At 42.9% G+C, this 19,802-nt stretch overlaps 1 protein-coding gene across 6 annotated transcripts in view; it reads left to right on the top strand.

Annotated features, from left to right (window-relative positions):
- mettl6 (methyltransferase 6, methylcytidine) overlaps nucleotides 1-18,159 on the top strand; it is a 32,139-nt gene extending 13,980 nt beyond the window's left edge. For 4 of the 6 annotated variants that reach the window (XM_072509815.1, XM_072509813.1, XM_072509816.1 and 1 more), the window contains exons 4-6: nucleotides 9,799-9,969; nucleotides 10,894-11,035; nucleotides 16,710-18,159. In XM_072509815.1, the coding sequence (XP_072365916.1) occupies nucleotides 9,799-9,969; nucleotides 10,894-11,035; nucleotides 16,710-16,867 (471 nt within the window). In that variant the 3' untranslated portion in view covers nucleotides 16,868-18,159. Of the gene's footprint in view, nucleotides 1-9,417; nucleotides 9,479-9,798; nucleotides 9,970-10,893; nucleotides 11,036-16,709 lie in introns of those variants that run through there. The other 2 variants (XM_072509814.1, XM_072509818.1) reach the window with 2 other exon arrangements.
- Nucleotides 18,160-19,802: the final 1,643 nt, after the last annotated feature.

Raw genomic sequence — 19,802 nt, 5'->3', positions numbered from 1 at the left:
TGGATATGGAACAGGATAAGGCAACAGTTTTTGGAAAGACTTACAATTTACACAGTCGAGACACTATTGTATTCCATTACTGACAAATAACATTTCAAGTACAGTTGTTAAGGATGTGTTAATGGCAGTTGAAAATGGGACTTTAGCTGATAAAAAGCTTGTTGTATTAAAACTGCATAGGCAATTTGCGCATCTGTCTCCTCGGAGGCTGAAAAAATTATTAAAGGATGCAGGGGTAAGGGATGAAGACTATACTAAACTGATAGAACAGGTTAGTGATTGCTTTGAAGTTTGTAGGAAGTACAAAAGGACACCACCACGACCGATAGTAACCCTACCTTTGGCCAGGGATTTTAACGACATTGTGGCCATGGACCTTAAGATCTGGGATAAAGCAAATAATATATTTATTTTGCATTTTGTGGATTTAGCAATCAGATTTAGTCAATCAACGATTGTACGAAGTAAAGAAAAGAGAGTAATTCTGGATCAAATCGTTGAAAAATGGATAGGGACAGGAATGGGCCCACGGGCAAAATTCTTTACGGACAATGGGGGAGAATTTGCTAATGATGAGTTTAGGGATACATGTGAAAACGTGAATATCACAGTTATGAATACGGCTGCGGAAAGCCCATTTAGTAATGGTGTGTGTGACAGAAACCATAATAATAGGTGTCATGCTCCGGAAAATTTTGGCAGATAGACCAAACTGCAAGCTAAATTCAGCTTTAGCATGGGCGGTACATGCAAAGAATCCATTGCAGATGGTTGGGGGCTATAGTCCCTATCAATTAGTGTTTGGTAGAAATCCTAAAATTCTGTCCATTTTAGATGACCAGCCTCCAGCTTGGGAAGGGACTAAAATTAGCTCTGCCTTTGCTGAGCATTTAAATGCATTACATAGCAATAGAAAAGCTTTTTTGGAAACAGAAGTCTCTGAAAGAATTCGCAGAGCTTTAAGGCATAATGTACGGCCATCAGATACCATTTTTCAGCAAGGAGACATAGTATACTATAAGAGAGACAATTTTAATGAATGGAAAGGCACAGGGAAGATCATAGGCATAGATGGCAAAACAATTATTTTGCAACATGGCAATCAAACTGTTAGGGTACATTCATCAAGGATAATGGGTACAGATTACAAATTTTCTAATTTAGACAGAGCAGACAGACATGACGAGGAACCAGAGTCATCTGGTACGCAGGTGTTACAGAACTATGAGAATCAGTTAACTGATAGAGACAGGGTTTCTGTAGAGGAACATAACACTTCTGATGAATTAGAACAGGCCATTTTGCCGAAAGGGCAACTGCCAAAAGTTGGTACAAAAGTGACATACTTGCCTGAAGGGTCTCGTCAATGGAAGGATGCAAACTATTAGTAGATCAGGGAAGGCCACTGGAAAGTATAAACATTGGTTGAATGTACAGCATTCAGGGGAGGGAGTCAAGACAATGGATTGGGAACACAAAGTTCAGAAATGGAGAGCACAGAAACGCAGTGCCAGTTCAGATAGTACATCGGATAGTGAACAGGTCCGCAGGAAAAAGTCGAGAACTATTGAAAGGACATCCCACAGCAGTAGCAGAACAGAACAAATTACCAGGCGGGAGAGGGGACGTAGTTTATCAAGATCTCGGAACATGTAAGACTACGAATACTAATAAGAGTTGAAGCCCACATGCACGTGAGATTTTGGTGTCTTTCAATAAATTAGATTAAAAAGTTATCAAAGATGCCAAACAGCAAGAACTGCATAGTTGGAGTGAATTTGGGGTATACACGGAAGTACCGGATAGGGGACAAAGAGCTCTATCCCACAGATGGATTTGCACGAAAAAGCTTCTTCCGGATGGAATTTATAAGGCAAAGGCCAGGCTTGTGGCAAGGGGATTTGAAGAAAAGAACAAAGAACAAAGAACAAAGAAATGTACAGCACAGGAACAGGCCCTTCGGCCCTCCAAGCCCGTGCCGACCATACTGCCCGACTAAACTACAATCTTCTACACTTCCTGGGTCCGTATCCTTCTATTCCCATCCTATTCATATATTTGTCAAGATGCCCCTTAAATGTCCCTATCGTCCCTGCCTCCACTACCTCCTCCGGTAGTGAGTTCCAGGCACCCACTACCCTCTGCGTAAAAAACTTGCCTCGTACATCTACTCTAAACTTTGCCCCTCTCACCTTAAACCTATGCCCCCTAGTAATTGACCCCTCTACCCTGGGGAAAAGCCTCTGACTATCCACTCTGTCTATGCCCCTCATAATTTTGTATACCTCTATCAGGTCGCCCCTCAACCTCCTTCGTTCCAGTGAGAACAAACCGAGTTTATTCAATCGCTCCTCATAGCTTATGCCCTCCATACCAGGCAACATTCTGGTAAATCTCTTCTGCACCCTCTCTAAAGCCTCCACATCCTTCTGGTAGTGTGGCGACCAGAATTGAACACTATACTCCAAGTGTGGCCTAACTAAGGTTCTATACAGCTGCAACATGACTTGCCAATTCTTATACTCAATGCCCCGGCCAATGAAGGCAAGCATGCCGTATGCCTTCTTGACTACCTTCTCCACCTGTGTAGCCCCTTTCAGTGATCTGTGGACCTGTACTCCTAGATCTCTTTGACTTTCAATACTCTTGAGGGTTCTACCATTCACTGTATATTCCCTACCTGCATTAGCCCTTCCAAAATGCATTACCTCACATTTGTCCAGGTTAAACTCCATCTGCCATCTCTCCGCCCAAGTCTCCAGACAATCTAAATCCTGCTGTATCCTCAGACAGTCCTCATCGCTATTCGCAATTCCACCAACCTTTGTGTCGTCTGCAAACTTACTAATCAGACCAGTTACATTTTCCTCCAAATCATTTATATATACTACAAAGAGCAAAGGTCCCAGCACTGATCCCTGTGGAACACCACTGGTCACAGCCCTCCAATTAGAAAAGCATCCCTCCATTGCTACCCTCTGCCTTCTATGGCCTACCCAGTTCTGTATCCACCTTGCCAGTTCACCCCTGATCCCGTGTGACTTCACCTTTTGTACTAGTCTACCATGAGGGACCTTGTCAAAGGCCTTACTGAAGTCCATATAGACAACATCTACTGCCCTACCTGCATCAATCATCTTAGTGACCTCCTCGAAAAACTCTATCAAGTTAGTGAGACACGACCTCCCCTTCACAAAACCGTGCTGCCTCTCACTAATACGTCCATTTGCTTCCAAATGGGAGTAGATCCTGTCTCGAAGAATTCTCTCCAGTAATTTCCCTACCACTGAAGTAAGGCTCACCGGCCTGTAGTTCCCGGGATTATCCCTGCCACCCTTCTTAAACAGAGGAACAACATTGGCTATTCTCCAGTCCTCCGGGACATCCCCTGAAGACAGCGAGGATCCAAAGATTTCTGTCAAGGCCTCAGCAATTTCCTCTCCAGCCTCCTTCAGTATTCTGGGGTAGATCCCATCCGGCCCTGGGGACTTATCTACCTTAATATTTTTTAAGACACCCAACACCTCGTCTTTTTGGATCACAATGTGACCCAGGCTATCTACACCCCCTTCTCCAGACTCAACATCTACCAATTCCTTCTCTTTGGTGAATACTGATGCAAAGTATTCATTTAGTACCTCGCCCATTTCCTCTGGCTCCACACATAGATTCCCTTGCCTATCCTTCAGTGGGCCAACCCTTTCCCTGGCTACCCTCTTGCTTTTTATGTAAGTGTAAAAAGCCTTGGGATTTTCCTTAACCCTATTTGCCAATGACTTTTCATGACCCCTTCTAGCCCTCCTGACTCCTTGCTTAAGTTCCTTCCTACTTTCCTTATATGCCACACAGGCTTCGTCTGTTCCCAGCCTTTTAGCCCTGACAAATGCCTCCTTTTTCTTTTTGACGAGGCCTACAATATCACTCGTCATCCAAGGTTCCCGAAAATTGCCGTATTTATCTTTCTTCCTCACAGGAACATGCCTGTCCTGTATTCCTTTCAACTGAAAACTTAGAAGATCAGGATTTAAGGGTCGATTAACCTATGGCAGGAAAGGTTATTTTAAAGATCTTCTTGGCTCTATTAGCCACAAAAGCATGGGAATGCAAATCTATAGATATAAAAGCTGCCTTTTTGCAGGGGCATCAGCTCCAGAGAGACATTTTTCTCCGTCCTCCTAAAGAGGCAGCTAACACAGAAGGGGTACTCTGGAAGTTGAACAAATGTGTATATGGATTAAATGATCCGTCTAGAGTCTGGTATTTTTCGGTAAGGTCAGTTTTGTTAAAGTTAGGCTGTTGCCAGTTGAAAGCAGATCCGGCAATGTTTTACTAGCACTATAAAGGAAATCTTTCTGGCATCTTTATGATGCATGTTGATGATTTTCTGTGGGGTGGGTCTAATGATTTCGAAGCTATTGTAATCTCTGGTTTGAGGAAAGAATTCAGGGTTGGAAGTCAGGCTTCAGGCATTTACATATATTGGACTGGGAATTGGACAGACTAAGTTAGGGGCAACTTTACATCAGCAATCTTATTTGGAAAGCATCAGCCCAATAGCAATTAGTCGTGGCCGGGTTTCACAAAAAGATGCAATGGTTTCAAAGATGGAAAAAGAGCAACTGCGAAGTTTAATTGGGCAACTGAATTGGTTAGGTAGACAGACTAGACCGGACTTGAGTTTTGATGTCTTAGAGTTGAGTACAAAAATGAATGATCCCAAAGTGGAAGACATAATAAGAGCAAATAAAGCATTGGTCAAACTAAAAACGCAGGAGTGTGTTTTGAGGTTCATGGTTTTAGGTGACTGTAGGCACTTGAAACTCATAGTTTATAGTGATGCATCCTATGCAAATTTATGTGATGAAGTTTCAAACGCAGGAGGTTTTATAATTTTCCTTTTGGGGAACAATGATAAATGTTGCCCTCTTGTGTGGGAAACCAAGAAAATAAGGAGAGTGGTCAAAAGCACTGGCTGCTGAGTCATTAAGCCTTGTAAAGGCGGTGGATATGGCCTTTTATATATCTCAGATATTGACAGAAATTTGGGGATTAGGGGATTTGGGTAATATACCTATTAAATGTCACATTGACAATAATTCCCTGTGGCAAAATGTGCACTCTACAAAAAGTATCAGTGAAATAAAGGTTAAGGATAGACATCACAAGTTTGAAGCAGATGTTGGACAGAGGGGAGATAGCAAAAATTAAATGGGCCGACAGTAGCTATCAATTGTTAGTGTTTTACAAAAAGAGGGGCTAGATCACAAAAACTTTTGGATATTGTTAATGAAGGACGCCTGTTTCTGTGACTTTTTTTTTCTTCCAAAAATGAATTTTAAAAAAAGAGAAGGAGGGAAATTGCCTGTGTGTTTTTGAGTTTCTTGTAATTTTGTTTTCATCTAGTTATTTTGTCTCCATGGGGAGACAAGTAATGGGTTAAGAGACACTCCAATTAGTATTTAAAAAATATATTTTTATCCTCTTTTTCACATTTTCTCCCAAATTTACACCCACCAACAATAAACAATAATCAGTAACAAATATGTCAATCCCCATATCAATAACAACAACCCATCCTCCCACCAAACCCCCCAAACACTAGCCTGCATCTCCACATAAACAAATGACAAAAAGGAATCAGGAATCACCCATAGTCACCATCAACGCCCACAGCCCCCCCCCCACCAACTAATGTTCGATGTTATCCAGTTCTTGAAAGTGCATAATGAATAATGCCCATGAATCGTAGAACACCTCCATCCTTCCCCTCAGTTCAAACTTAACCTTCTCAAGAGTCAAGAATTCCAACAGATCCCCCCGCCACGCCAGGGCACAGGTTGGAGAGCAACCTCTCCACCCTGGGGCAGCAAGGTAGCATTGTGGATAGCACAATTGCTTCACAGCTCCAGGGTCCCAGGTTCGATTCCGGCTTGGGTCACTGTCTGTGCGGAGTCTGCACGTTCTCCCCGTGTGTGCGTGGGTTTCCTCCGGGTGCTCCGGTTTCCTCCCACAGTCCAAAGAAGTGCAGGTTAGGTAGATTGGCCAAGATAAATTGCCCTTAGTGTCCAAAATCGCCCTTAGTGTTGGGTGGGGTTACTGAGTTATGGGGATAGGGTGGAGGTGTTGACCTTGGGTAGGGTGCTCTTTCCAAGAGCCGGTGCAGACTCGATGGGCCGAATGGCCTCCTTCTGCACTGTAAATTCTATGATAATCTATGAAACCCTATCAGGATCCACCTTCGGGCGATCAACGAGGCGAAGGTTCCAACATCTGCCTCCCCGAATATGGCCCCCTGGGGGGGGGGGGGGGGGGGGGGTCCAGCTTCACGTGCACCACTTTAGAAATTACCCTAAAATCCTCCTTCCAGTAATTGGACAGGACCAAAACATATGAACGTAATTAGCGCCCCCGCCCCGCCCCCCCGCAACGTTCACACACCTTCTACTCCTTCAAAGAATGGGCTCATCCTCGCCCTTGTGAGATATGCCGTGTATACCACCTTCAGCTGTATCAGCCCCAACCGCGCACGAGGTGGAGGCATTTACACTCCGGAGCAGCTCACACCAGAACCCCTCCTCCATATCCTCTCCCAACTCTTCCTCCCACTTTGCTTTGATCCCTTCCAGTTGTGCTGTCTCCTCTTCCAAAATAGCTCCGTAAACCGCTGACACTACCCCCTTCTCCAACCCCCCTGTCGTCAGCACCTCCTCCAGCAATGTGGAGGCCGGCTCCACCGGGAAGCTCTGTATCTCCTTTCTGGCAAAATCTCGAACCTGCATGTATCGACATTCCAATTAGTTGTCTCATTTATGTTAAGTATCCAATAATTGACACCGATTATGTAAAGAGGCTTCAGGTGGCCTTTGTGTCAGATGATGTGAAGATAGAGTTTTGTGCATAGTCTGTTAAAGTGAAATAAAGGTGTTTGTAAAAAGGAGCAGAACCTTTGACTCGTTATACAACAGCAGCTAAACGTCTAACACTCATAGTGGGTCTTCCATGGGAATGCAGTAACTTTGTCTCTGTTGAGCAGCACTGTTCTGTCACCATGTAGCCTCCTTGCAGTCCATACAGTACTGATCCATGTCCATGTTCCTTGGTTAATTAGCGCATTCCTCCCCAAGGGGGATTTCTTCTCTCCATCTGGGTGAGCAGCATGCCTTTAGGAGTCCTGTTTTGGTCAATAGGGTTAAGGACCCATTCTCAAATTGGTCGGAAACTCAGCCCCCACTCCTCGTACGAGACAGGGCTCACGAACACTCCTTGTCCGGTCCCTACTCGTCAAGATGACACACCATGCAGCAGGATTTCCAAGGATCAGAGGCAAGCCCCTAAAGGGAAATTGCTCTATCAAATAATAGGATTCTCTTCTGCACTTCCAATATTTTCACGGATATTTCGCAGTTCACCAAAGTGAGTACTAAAAACCTGCATCACGGGGCCGACATCATCATCCAAAACATAATTTGCAATGGCAGCCATCATCTCAATGTAAACAGCATCGCCGAGGCGTGGGCCCACTCACCAACAAAACTGCCACTGCAAGCTGGGCCCTACCCCAGCCACCTCTGTCCACCTCAATCAAACAAGGATTCTCTCTGATTTAACTCTGCTCCTCATCGCCAAAATCCAACCAGGATCATCCAGGGATATAGTGCAAGACATATTTCAACCTCTTTGAACCTTTGATTTTAGTACAAGGGCGGCACGGTGGCACAGTGGTTAGCACTGATGCCTCACAGCGGCAGGAACCCGGGTTCAATTCCGGCATCGGGTGACTGTCTATGTGGAGTTTGCACATTCTCCCCATGTCTGCGTAGGTTTCCTCCAGGTGCTCCGGTTTCCTGTCAGAGTCCAAAGATGTGCAGGTTAGGTGGATTGACCGTGCTGAATTGCACCTTCATGTCCAAAAGGTTAGGTGGGATTACGTGGATAAGGTGGGAAGTGAACCTAGGTTGGGTGCTCTTTTCCAAGGTTCGGTGCAGACTCGATGGGCGAATGGCTTCCTTCTGCACTGTCGGGATTCTATGATATGATATATCCAAAAAAGTAATTATGGGAAGTACATTAGGATAAAATAAAGGACAGGTAGAGCAAGAGTTCCCGAAAGCGCAGCCGCTCCTGCGCCACCTCACGTGACTCCCTCCAGTTTTAGGATTTCGTATGCTTACCATGTATGCAGTCGGCCTAGGCCTACTTGCATTAGTATAGTTTACACCTAGGCTAGCTCTTGTCTACAAATACTAAATTGTTTCTCCATTTGTCAACTCACGCACCCTACCTCTTTATTGTGAACACTTATTACACTTGTAATATAATATTACATTGCATTCTGAACATGATTTTTTAAAAAATTAATACTTATACAATAGTCTTGGTGATATCCATTTACAAATCAAGATGGATCCAAATGATGACTGCATTAATTAAACCGTGGAAAAGGAACTTGAAGGAGAGGGTTCATAGTCAATGCACTCTGCTGAGGAGGCCTTCTTGAATAGTTCTTCCAGCTTCAGACTCATCAACCATTTGTTTGTCTTTTATTTTAGACACTGACATAACTGGGCAGCACGGTAGCACAAGTGGCTAGCACTGAGGCTTCACAGTGCCAGGGTCCCAGGTTCGATTCCCCGCTGGGTCACTGTCTGTGCGGAGTCTGCACGTTCTTCCTGTGTCTGTGTGGGTTTTCACCGGGTGCTCCGGTTTCCTCCCACAGTCCAAAGACGTGCAGGTTAGGTGGATTGGCCATGATAAATTGCCCTTAGTGTCCAAAACGTTTGGGAGGGGTTGTTGGATTACGGGGATAGGGTGGAAGTGAGGGCTTAAGTGGGTCGGTGCAGACTCGATGGGCCAAATGGCCTCCTTCTGCGCTGAATGTTCTGTGTGTTCTAAGTGAGCAAGAAATTATGTCAGTGTCTAAAATAAAAGATTTTGGTCTGAAATTAGCATAGTAAACTCAAAATATTTTTCAGCTGCGTTCGATGCTTTATCACCAAAAACTTTCAACAACTTGATACCATGACCCTCTTTGAATTTCTCCAACCAACCTGTTGTGTACATGCACCTTCAAGCCTCAGTTCTTGGTAGTAGATCTTGGCTTCTTACATGACCAATGCGCCAGTCAGCGGAAACCTTTTACTCCTACGCAGTTGAATCCACTCCATCGTGACAAAACATGGTCATGTTCGTCATTTTTCAACATATACAACATTTTTCTAATAACTTGTGTATCACTTTCAGTATGAAATTTAAACGATTTGTCTTCCTACTACCTTAAATCATATATGGTGGTGATACCCACCCCATATTCCTCACTCAGTTGCCTCACAGACCCACCATAGTCAAGTTTCTGTAACAGCTCAATTTTCGTAGCAATTGGTAATGAATTATGCTTCCTTTTCATTGTTATCCATAAAGGTATCTGATGATCTTTTTGACATGGTGGAATAAAAGCACTAATAAACACAAAAATCACATGGTAAGCACAGCTAGACTTCCTACACAAAAGGTTGCTGAGGTTTTTGTTGGCTTGTGTTAGGGTTCATTAAAAAAAAAACGTTCAGCTTTTGGGTGTGTTTGTTTTTTGGATGTACAGATAGAGGATGCTCAATCTGTTTTATGTGCTTGTATTGCTAAGCTTACCAGTTCTTCAACTTCCCCAAATAATCCCACCAGTTGTTTCTGACATTAATGGAAATAGCTTAAAAAGCAATAATGTTAAAACTAATCACGCGGTTAATGGGAGCATCCTGTACAGATTACTTCTCATCCATTCCTATGTTTGTTTCTTTTTTAAAGCAAAATCGTTTGTATAAAGTTGAACGATGTAAGGCCTTTCAGTGTGATCTGACAAAAGACGATTTGCTGCAGAATGTGCCAGTGGACTCCGTGGACGTTGTAACTCTAATCTTTGTACTCTCTGCCATTCATCCTGACAAGATGCAACTGGCATTAGAAAACATCCATAAAGTTAGTATTTGATAGTGCACATGCTGCCATCGCATTCATAGTGGGGTCGATGGGGAAGATTCAAAAGGATTTGACAAATATTTTCTGTCAAAGTGGTGAATTTTAAATTAAAGTAAATTTATACCTGCTGTCCGGGTTATGTTACCATCTCCTTTAAGAAAATTGTACATTTTATAATTTAAAACAATTCAACGTGTCATCTGTGCAAGTTTTTGTTAATTTGGCTTTGAAGAATCCAGTTTTTTAACACTGTTGTTACTGAATATCAAATATTATCTTGTAGATGGAGAAAAATACAAATTTAAGAGACAATTGAACACTGTTTCTATAAATATAGTCTCACTTATATAAGTTTATGCATTCAGTATTTTTCATAGAATGTACAGTGCAGAAGGAGACCATTCAGCCCATCGAGTCTGCACCGGCCCTTGGAAGGAGTACCCTACTTAAGCCCCACGCCTCCACCCTATCCCCTTTATCCTCTTAACCCAGTAACCCCACCTAACCTTTTTGGACACTAAGGGCAATTTAGAATGGCCAATCCACCTAACCTGCACATCTTTGGACTGTGGGAGGAAACCGGAGCACCAGGAAGAAACCCACGCACACACGGGGATAACGTGCAGGCTCCGCACAGACAGTGACCCAAACCGAGAATCGAACCTGGGACCCTGGAGCTTTTAAGCAACTGTGCTAACCATTATGCTACCGTGCTGCCCTTCAAAAGTACTTTATTGATTGAAAAGTTCTTTGGACATCCTAAGGCTTGTCTGGGCTTGTGTTGCCTTTTGTTACTTCACTGAGAATGTGACCTACTAAGCTAATACAAGTGAATTATTCCTGTAAGCACATTTTTTCATTTGGCAGTGCATCATTGTGAAAGATACAAGAACTGTGACCTTGATTCTTGTGTGTCTGTGACAGATACTGAAACCTGGTGGATACATCTTATTCCGAGATTACGGACTGTATGATCACGCCATGCTTCGATTTAAAACTGGCCACAAACTTGGACCTAATTTTTATGTTCGACAAGATGGAACAAGATCTTTCTTCTTTTCCGATGGTGAGATTTGTTATTTAAAACATTTCTTTCTACTTCCAAAAGACTATCAGCTGACCATGGTAGTTGTAAGTAGTACAGTACTTGCTTGCAAAATAATTGTTTAAATGACTTTGTACTTGCACATTTCTTGAATGTTTTTCTTTATTGAAGTTGGTGACTCAAACTGGGGCATTGTCATTTGAGCACAAGCTGGCCTCTGATACAAGTGGCTCTTCATCTGGGAGCCTGTACACTGAGCATGTTATTTAGCTTAGGGCATTGCACCCAACTTGATCCTGTTGTCACCAGACATATTTCCAGCAGGTGCTGCAGGATGGTGTTACTAAAAACCTGCTTGGGTAATAACAAAGTCACAGAGGGGTTACAATCATTATTATTTCCTTTACAATATTTAATTTTTTAATTTATATTTACAATTACTCTTTTCTTCAGCATAATTAATGTACAAGCAGAACAGATAGAAAATGTTTCCAGTTGTAAAGCTATTTCACTGCAGGTTGTTTTGTATGGTATTCCCTTCCTTCTGAGTAAGCATTTGAATTGATAATCTGGTGCACCGCAATGACTTTTCTGTTGCTGCAACTTTGATAGACCTCAAACATAATAGCTGTCAGCAACTGTTTTCATCTTATTGCTAGACTAACCTTTAACTTTCACTCTTTCCCCCAACCCTTGTGCATCAGCTTGCCTTTGTTTCCTCAGTAGGTTACCTCATAGCGAAGTATTTTATGCCCTTCTGTATGTTAATAATCCTGGCTTCCTTTCAGTGTTCTTTCTATCTCTTTACCTTCCTTTATAATTTCCACATCCCTTATTTAAAATTTTTTTTTAGAGTACCCAATTATTTTTTTTCCAATTGAGGGGCAATTTAGCATGGCCAATCCACCTAACCTGCACATCTTTGGGTTGTGGAGGTGAAACCCACACAGACATGGGGAGAATGTGCAAATTCCACACGGACAGTGACCCGGGGCCGGGATTCGTACCCGGATCCTCAGCGCCGCTGTCCCAGTGCCAACCACTGCGCCACATGCTGCCCTGGGCCCACATCCCATATTAACACTTCTCGTACGAGTAGAGCACATTGATCAGAATTATTAGTGCTCTCACGTGTACAGTCATTAATCCCATCTGAAATAATCTAATCCATGATTATAATTCCATACTGGTGGCCACTTCCCACCTTCTTGATCTCCAAGTTTCTTGGTTGCCTATTGTGGCATGTGCATAGTATGTTTGCATATTGTAGAATGTGCACAGAATGTCTTTGTGAGGTCTTGTTCTGTGATTTATGGATTTCGGACTGAGGAATAGAGCTGGTATACAATGTTGAATGTGTGGAATTGTTTGTTCTCCCAAGGGCAGCTTCACTTGGAGGTGGGTGACATTATGACTGTGCTGCAGCACAACTGTCTTTATCACTGCTTTGTGTCCTTTTCAGTTCGAACACACACAATTGATGTTCCAATATGGTATATTGCATAATCCAGCAGTCATAAAAGTAGCTGCAGTAGTCACACGTTATGTTCCTTCAGCTTTCTAGACCCTACTAGTTTGTCCCTCTTCCCAGAGTGTTAGGCACACCTTACAATTCCTCATCAATGGTGAACCTGCAGGCTAGAGTGATATGTTGTCACATCATATCACAACTGCAGACCCAAGTGGTCCTGCACCACTCCATGTCCAGTACTATGTTCTGTTCATTGCCAGATGATGAAGGTATTCTTTGTGTTGTTTATGTACTGGCTATACCGTAATCTTCAATGTCTCTGAACTTTACCCTCTACATTTTCTAAGGTAGGCTCCTATTTTTGTTAACAAGGATAATGCCAATACCATCAGTATGATGCACAGAGTGAGCCAAAAAAAAAATCCCATTTGGCACAATATATTGTCTGTATCCATGATTCCTTTGAATCATTTTCTCAGTTGTTCTATAAATAAACACAGAAATTCAATTATCCTGTCTGCAATCCAGTCCCTCAGTACCAAATTCATCATGACAGGCTGCACGTGATACCTCTAGTGAGGTCTTAGTTCTGGTAGCCTCATTGTTTGTTTGTATCAACTTGTCTATTTATCCTTGGATCTGCTTAGCTCTCAAACCAATTCTCCATAGACAATATATTCTTACACTTCTTCAGACTATCACCCCCTTGTTGATTCATTTTTTCCAATAAATACTCTTAATTGCCTCTTCATTACATTGTGTTCCCTAATCTTTTACATATATATTCTGTTTATTCCTGCTTACTCTATCATGGTTCCTCTTCCTAGCCATTTTGTTAATCCTTGCATTCTTCACAATTTAAACTGATTTTCCTTATGTTCCTCGGTACTTGGTTCCTTTCTCCTATTCCTTACTAATTAATTTTCCGACCATTTGTCTCTTAATTCTAATAACGCCTTCACATAATCCAATTGATATAGATTCAAGCTCTTTAACACAACCAATACAATTTGAAAACAGATGTTGTTATGCAAGATGTTTCCTGATTCAGTTCCCTCTAGTCTATTGATATTTGGCATCCTGTGCATGAAAGTCATCTTCTGCTCCCTTGATTTTATAACCACCAAACTGCTGACCACCCAACTTCCCTTGGTTCCCATGTTAGATGATATTTTTAACAGTTTCATCTTTTCAGATAATTTATTCCTCTCCGTCAAATCTTCCACTGTCACCCGTCTCATAAAACATATAGTCATAGGTTTACAGTTTAGCAAGAGACCCTTCGGCCCATCGTGCCTGCACCAGCCAACAAGCACCTATCTATCCTAATCCTATTTTCCAGCACTTTGTCCGTAGCCTTGGGTTCTGTGGTGTTTCACGTTCTCATCTAAATGCCTCTTAAATGTGGTGAGGGTTCCTGCCTCTACCACCTTTCAGTGGGTTCCAGATTTCCACCACCCTCTGGGTGAAAACGTTTTTCCTAAAATCCCTCAATCTTCTGCCTCTTACCTTAAATCTATGCCCTTGGTTATTGACACCTCTATCAAGGGACAGACTTTTTCCTATCTACTCTATATATGTCCCTCATAATTTTGTACACCTCAATCAGGTATCCCCTCAACCTTCATGGGGCAGGGGAACAACCCCAGCCTAGCCAGCCCCTCTTCATAGCTGAAATGCAGCAGCCCAGGCAACATCCTATTGAATCTCCTCTGAACCCTTTCTCGTGCAATCACATCTTTCCTATAGTGTGGTGACCAAAATGGAACACAATACTCAATTGGTGTTTTATACAGCTCTATCATAATCTCCCTTCTCTTGTATTCTATGCCTTGACTAATAAAGGCAAGTATCCCACATGCCCGTAGTGGATAGCATTGCTGCTTCACGGCGCCGAGGTCCCAGGTTCGATTCCGGCTCTGAGTCACTCTCCGTGTGGAGTTTGCACATTCTCCCGTGTTTGCGTGGGTTTTACCCCCAGCTCCCAAAGATGTGCAGGGTAGGTGGATTGGCGACGTTAAATTGCCCCTTAATTGGAAAAAAAAATATGAATTGGATACTCTAAATTTTAAAAAAAAGTATCCCACATGCCTTCTTAACCAGAAAGCACCCCATCATCCTTGCAAACTACCACCCCATGTTCACCTTTCTTTTCCTCTTCAAAGATGTGCAGGTTAGGTGAGGTTATGGGAGTAGGGCAGTGGAGTGGTCCTAGTTAGAGTGCTCCTTGAGAGTTTGTACAAACCCGATGGGCCGAAATGGCCTCCTTCTGCACTGTTTCTATGGATCATGTTGTCACCTCCTAAATTTGTGCCCATCTTTCCTGGAACTCCATTTTTGAATCCCTCCAATCATGTTTCTGCTCCTGTCGAAGCAACTATTATCAAAATCACAAATTACATCCTATGTGACTGTGACGAAGGTAAACAATTCCTTCTCCTCCTCCTCAACCTATCTGCAGCCATTGGCACGGCTGACTACATGATCCTCGTCCAAAGCCACTCCACTGCCGGCCAAATGGGTAGAACTTCTCTCACCATGTTCCATTCCATTATCATCCATCTAATCATACAGGAGAGTCATCTGAAATTGCTTTTCTTCCCCTTTCCATACCATTGCCTCAGATGTCTCACAAGGATTTGTCCTTGGCCATCCCCTTTTTAAAATTAATTTACACGATGTGGGCATCGCTGACTCAGTCACCTTTTACTGTCTAACCCTAATTGTCTTTGAGAAGATGGTGGTGAGCTGTCTTCCTGAACCGCTGGAGTCCATGTGGTGTAGATACACCCACTGTGCTGTTGGGGAGAGTGTTCCACGATTTTTACCCAGCGACTAAAGGAATAGCAATATATTTCCAAGTTAGGATGGTGAATGACTTGGAGGGCAACTTCCAGGTGGTGGTGTTCCCATCTGCTGCCCTTGTCCTTCTAGATGGTAGTGGTCATGGGTGTGGAAGGTACTGCCTAAAGAGCCTTGGTGAGTCCCTGCAGTGCATCTTGTAGATGGTACACATTACTGCCAATGTTGGTTAGTGGTGGGGGGAGTGAATGTTTGTGAGGAAGGGGTGATAATCAATCAGGCTGTTTTGGCCTGGATAATGTCAAACTTTTTGAGTGTTGTTGGAGTTGCACTCATCTAGGCAAGTGAGGAGTATTCCATCACAATCCTGACTTGTGCCTTGTAAATGGTGGACAGGCTTTGGGGAGTCAGGCAGTGAGTTATCACTACAGCATTCCTAGCCTCTGACCTGCTGTTGTAGTCACAATATTTATATTGTTGGTCCAGTTCAGTTTCTGGTCAATGGTAACCACCAGGAATTTGATAGTGGGGGATTCAGTGATGGTAATGCCATTGAATATCAAGGGGTGATGGTTAGATTATCTGTTGTTGGCGATTAATGTTACTTGCCACTTGTCAGCCCAAACCTGGATATGGTCCAGGTCTTGCTGCATTTGGGCGCTGGCTGCTTCAGTATCTGTGGAGTCGTAGATGGTGCTGAACAATGTGCAGTCATCACTGAACATCCCCATTTCTGACATTGTGATGGAAAGAAGGTCATTGTTGAAGCAACTGGAGATGGCTGGGCCTGGGACACTACCTTGAGGAATTCCTTCTTTTAAAAAAAGATAAATTTAGAGTACCCAATTGGGTTTTTTTCCCAACTAGGGGGCAATTTAGCGTGGCCAATGCACCTACCTTGCACATCTTTAGGTTGTGTGGATGAGACCCATACAGACACGGGGAGAATGTGCAAACTCCACACGGACATTGACCCGAGGCCGTTATTGAACCCGGGTTCTCTGCACCGTGAGACAGCAGTGCTAACCGCCTTCCCTGAGGAATTCCTGAAGTGCTATCCTTGAATGAAGATCATTGATGTCCAAACACAATTGTCTTTCTTAGTGCTTGCTATCTGTTTCTCTCTCCATAGATGCTGATAGATCTGCTGAGTATTTCCAGTACTTTGTTTTTATTTCAAATTCCAACATTTGCAGTATTTTGCTTTTACATTCGACTTTGTTTGATAATCATGTCTCTATGGTATAAAATTAATTCATCTGTTATGTAGCAAAACATTTTATAGGGTGACGCATAGAATAATAGATATGTCAATTATCTCTGGAATTATTAATCTTCCTATGTTGTAGTTCGGAGGTTGCGGAAGTTCAATTCTGTCCATATTCAAAAACCTTTTTCTCTTTTTCTGTATTTTCATTCCAGAGTACGTGGCGCAGCTCCTGACAGCTGCTGGATTTGAGGTGCTGGTCAATGAATATGTGTTCCGTGAAACTGTTAATAAGAAAGAGGGTCTGTGTGTTCCAAGAGTTTTTCTTCAATGCAAGTTTAAGAAACCAGAGAGAATACTTATAACCTGTTGAACTGTTACTGCTGCTCTCTATTTAAAATTCAATATTTAGACGCTCCTCTCCCGAGCACCATGCTGTGCATATTACCCTGACAGAGAGAATAGGCAGAGTAATGTACACCTGGCACTGAACGAACAAGGTGACCAACCATTCTTGATTGTTTTGGGATCATCCTTTAATTGAGGTGATTGTCTCTTGTCCCTGGCTACATGTTGCTGGGATGACGTTTTCCCCTGTTTCAGACCTTTAAACCCCCCCCCCCCCCCCGCCGCGGAGTTGGTCAGCTTGTGTGCCAATGCTGCGGTGTAAATGGTGTCTTAGAAATCTGCAGCTCAAGCTGGGATGATTGTGTGATCTCAACTATGCTGCTGTCTATGAGCATTGTAGAGCAGAGGTTCAGTGTCTCCCCCACAGGTGTAGAAAAGTTGAAAGGGAGAGGAACTCCATGGCTGCTCTTATCGGCTTACTAACACAAGAACTAAGAGCAGGAGTAGGCAATGCAGCCCCTCAAGCCTGCTCCTCCATTTAATACGATCATGGCTGATCTCCTCTCGGCCTCATCTCCACCTCCCTGCCCGCACCCCATAATCCTTCATCCCACTATTAATTAAAAACCTATCTATCTCCTCTTAGTGTTCAGTCGTCCACTACACAACGCAGTAGAAAATTCCATCAATTCACAACCCTTTTTAAGCAATTCCTCCTTATTTCTGTGTTGAATGCCACCTCTTAGCCTAAAACTATGGCCCCTCATTGTAGAATGCCCAAGAAGAAACATCCACTCGACATCTAACCTGTCAATCCCTTTAGCATCTTATGTACCTCAATTAGATCTCCTCTCATTCTTCTAAACTCCAGGGAGCATAGGCCTAAACTGCTCAATCTCTCTTCATAAGACAAGTCCTTTATCCCTGGAATGAATCTAGTGAACCTTTTCTGAACCACCTCTCATGCATTTACAATCTTCCTCAAGAAAGGGGACCAAAACTGCATGCAGTACTCCAGATTCATAACGGTTGACACAGGACAGTACTGATTTGAAAAATATGCGTGCAGATTATCTGCCCGCTTCCAGTTTGGCCCAAGGTGACCAGAAACAAAAGAATTAAAATGAAGGGTCTCATAAATGCAAATTTTCTTTTTAAAAAAAGCACAATTATTGCACAGCATGATGCCAGATGGAATTTTAGGATCTTCCATCTTTTCTCACTTATTTCACTTTTATAAAGTGTGTCGTATGGAGGTTTTATAAACCTTCTGACATTTGCTAACCTTTGTATTAATAAACTACCATTTTAAATAGACATCTGGAATCATCAAAATATTTCTGTACTTGTAAATTGTATTGTAATATTTTCAACTTATACCATTACTGGTTTACAAGTTTTCTGGTTTTTTTTTTCAATTTCTAATGTGTTGTACCTGTATACTTCAAACCACTTTAACATTTGCATTCAGTTGTATTATCATTTGACAGGTTAACAGATTTCATTGCGTCTCTGTGCACATGTGCCTTTTAAGCTACAAACACCCACTGCCTGATGGTCTAATTATTGATTTGCCTGACTGAAAAGCATTGGAATAGAAAATAATTTGCTGGCTATCATCCATTGGGCCACTTTATTTACAAATTAGAAGAGACTACTTGTGCATACTCGTGCTTCTCTGCATACTGAAGCCACTGTCATTCCTGGGATGTGGATCTTTTCTTTGTAGACATAATAGGGTGAGGTTGGAGACGAAGGTAACCAATAGCAAGCGTCCCGGACACAATCTCTTGATTGCTGGCAGCAATCTGCAAGAGATGCATAAGTTGTATTGGGGTAAAAGAGGCAAATCACCACCATATTCCTGACACATAACCATGACCAGTTGGTTGCTGGCGGGTTCTTCTGGTCCCACCAATGTCTATAGCGTTTTGCGTGGCTCACCTGCCCCAAAGCTGGGAACCCACCATGGGGAGTTGCCTTTGGTGGGACCGAAAGATCACGCCAGTAGGAAGGGCTGGAAATTCAGCCCCTGCCCTAAGGAACTTAAGACTAACCAAAAAATTTCAACAAAAGAGAAACAAACAAGGGGTATTCACTCTACTTTGGGTGAGTGCAACTCCATAAGCACTCATGAAGCTTAAGATCAAGCAGCTAGCTTGATGGGTGCTCCATCCACAACCTTTAACATTCAATCTCACCACCACCAGTGTACACTGACAGCAGCATGTACCACCTACAAGATTCAATTCAGCAACTTGCTAACTTTGACAGTCCTTCCAAACCTGCAATCTCGACCACCTAGGGGAGCACGACACATGGGAACATCACTATCTGCAAATTCCCCAGCAAGTCACCACGTCAACCTGACTTGGAACTCAACTGCTGTCCCTTCACTATAATTGTGCAAAATCAAGAAACTCCCTACCAAATAGCACTGTGGGTGCATCTACACTACATGGATTGCATCTTTTCCAGCAGGTGGCTCACGACCACTGCCTCAAGGACAATTAGGGATGACAAATAAATGCTTGGCTAGCCAGTGTCATTTGCAATCCCATGAACATTTTTAAAAAATTGTGCTTATGTCTTTGTAAGTGGATGAAGTGCCAAGCTCAAATTAAATATTTCCTAAGCTGCAACGAGAAGCAAAGAAGGAAATAGTGGAGGACTCTGACTATCATTTTCTAATCCGCTCTGCCTACTGGTGTTCAACTAGAGGACCATTGCTGTTTAAAAAGCAAGGAATTAGGCAGAGTAATTACAGGTCCATCAGCCTAACCTCAAGTGGTGGGCAAATTATTGGAAAAATATCTAAATCATAATTTAGAACGGTGCAAATGAATCAAATGCAGCATAGAACATTACAGTGCAGTACAGGCCCTTCGGCCCTCGGTGTTGCGCCGACCTGTGAAACCACCCTAAAGCCCATCGACACTATTCCCTTATCGTCCATATGT

This window comes from Scyliorhinus torazame, chromosome 6, assembly GCF_047496885.1.
Source record: "Scyliorhinus torazame isolate Kashiwa2021f chromosome 6, sScyTor2.1, whole genome shotgun sequence".
NCBI lineage: Eukaryota > Metazoa > Chordata > Chondrichthyes > Carcharhiniformes > Scyliorhinidae > Scyliorhinus > Scyliorhinus torazame.
This window is presented reverse-complemented; position numbering and strand designations above follow the sequence as displayed.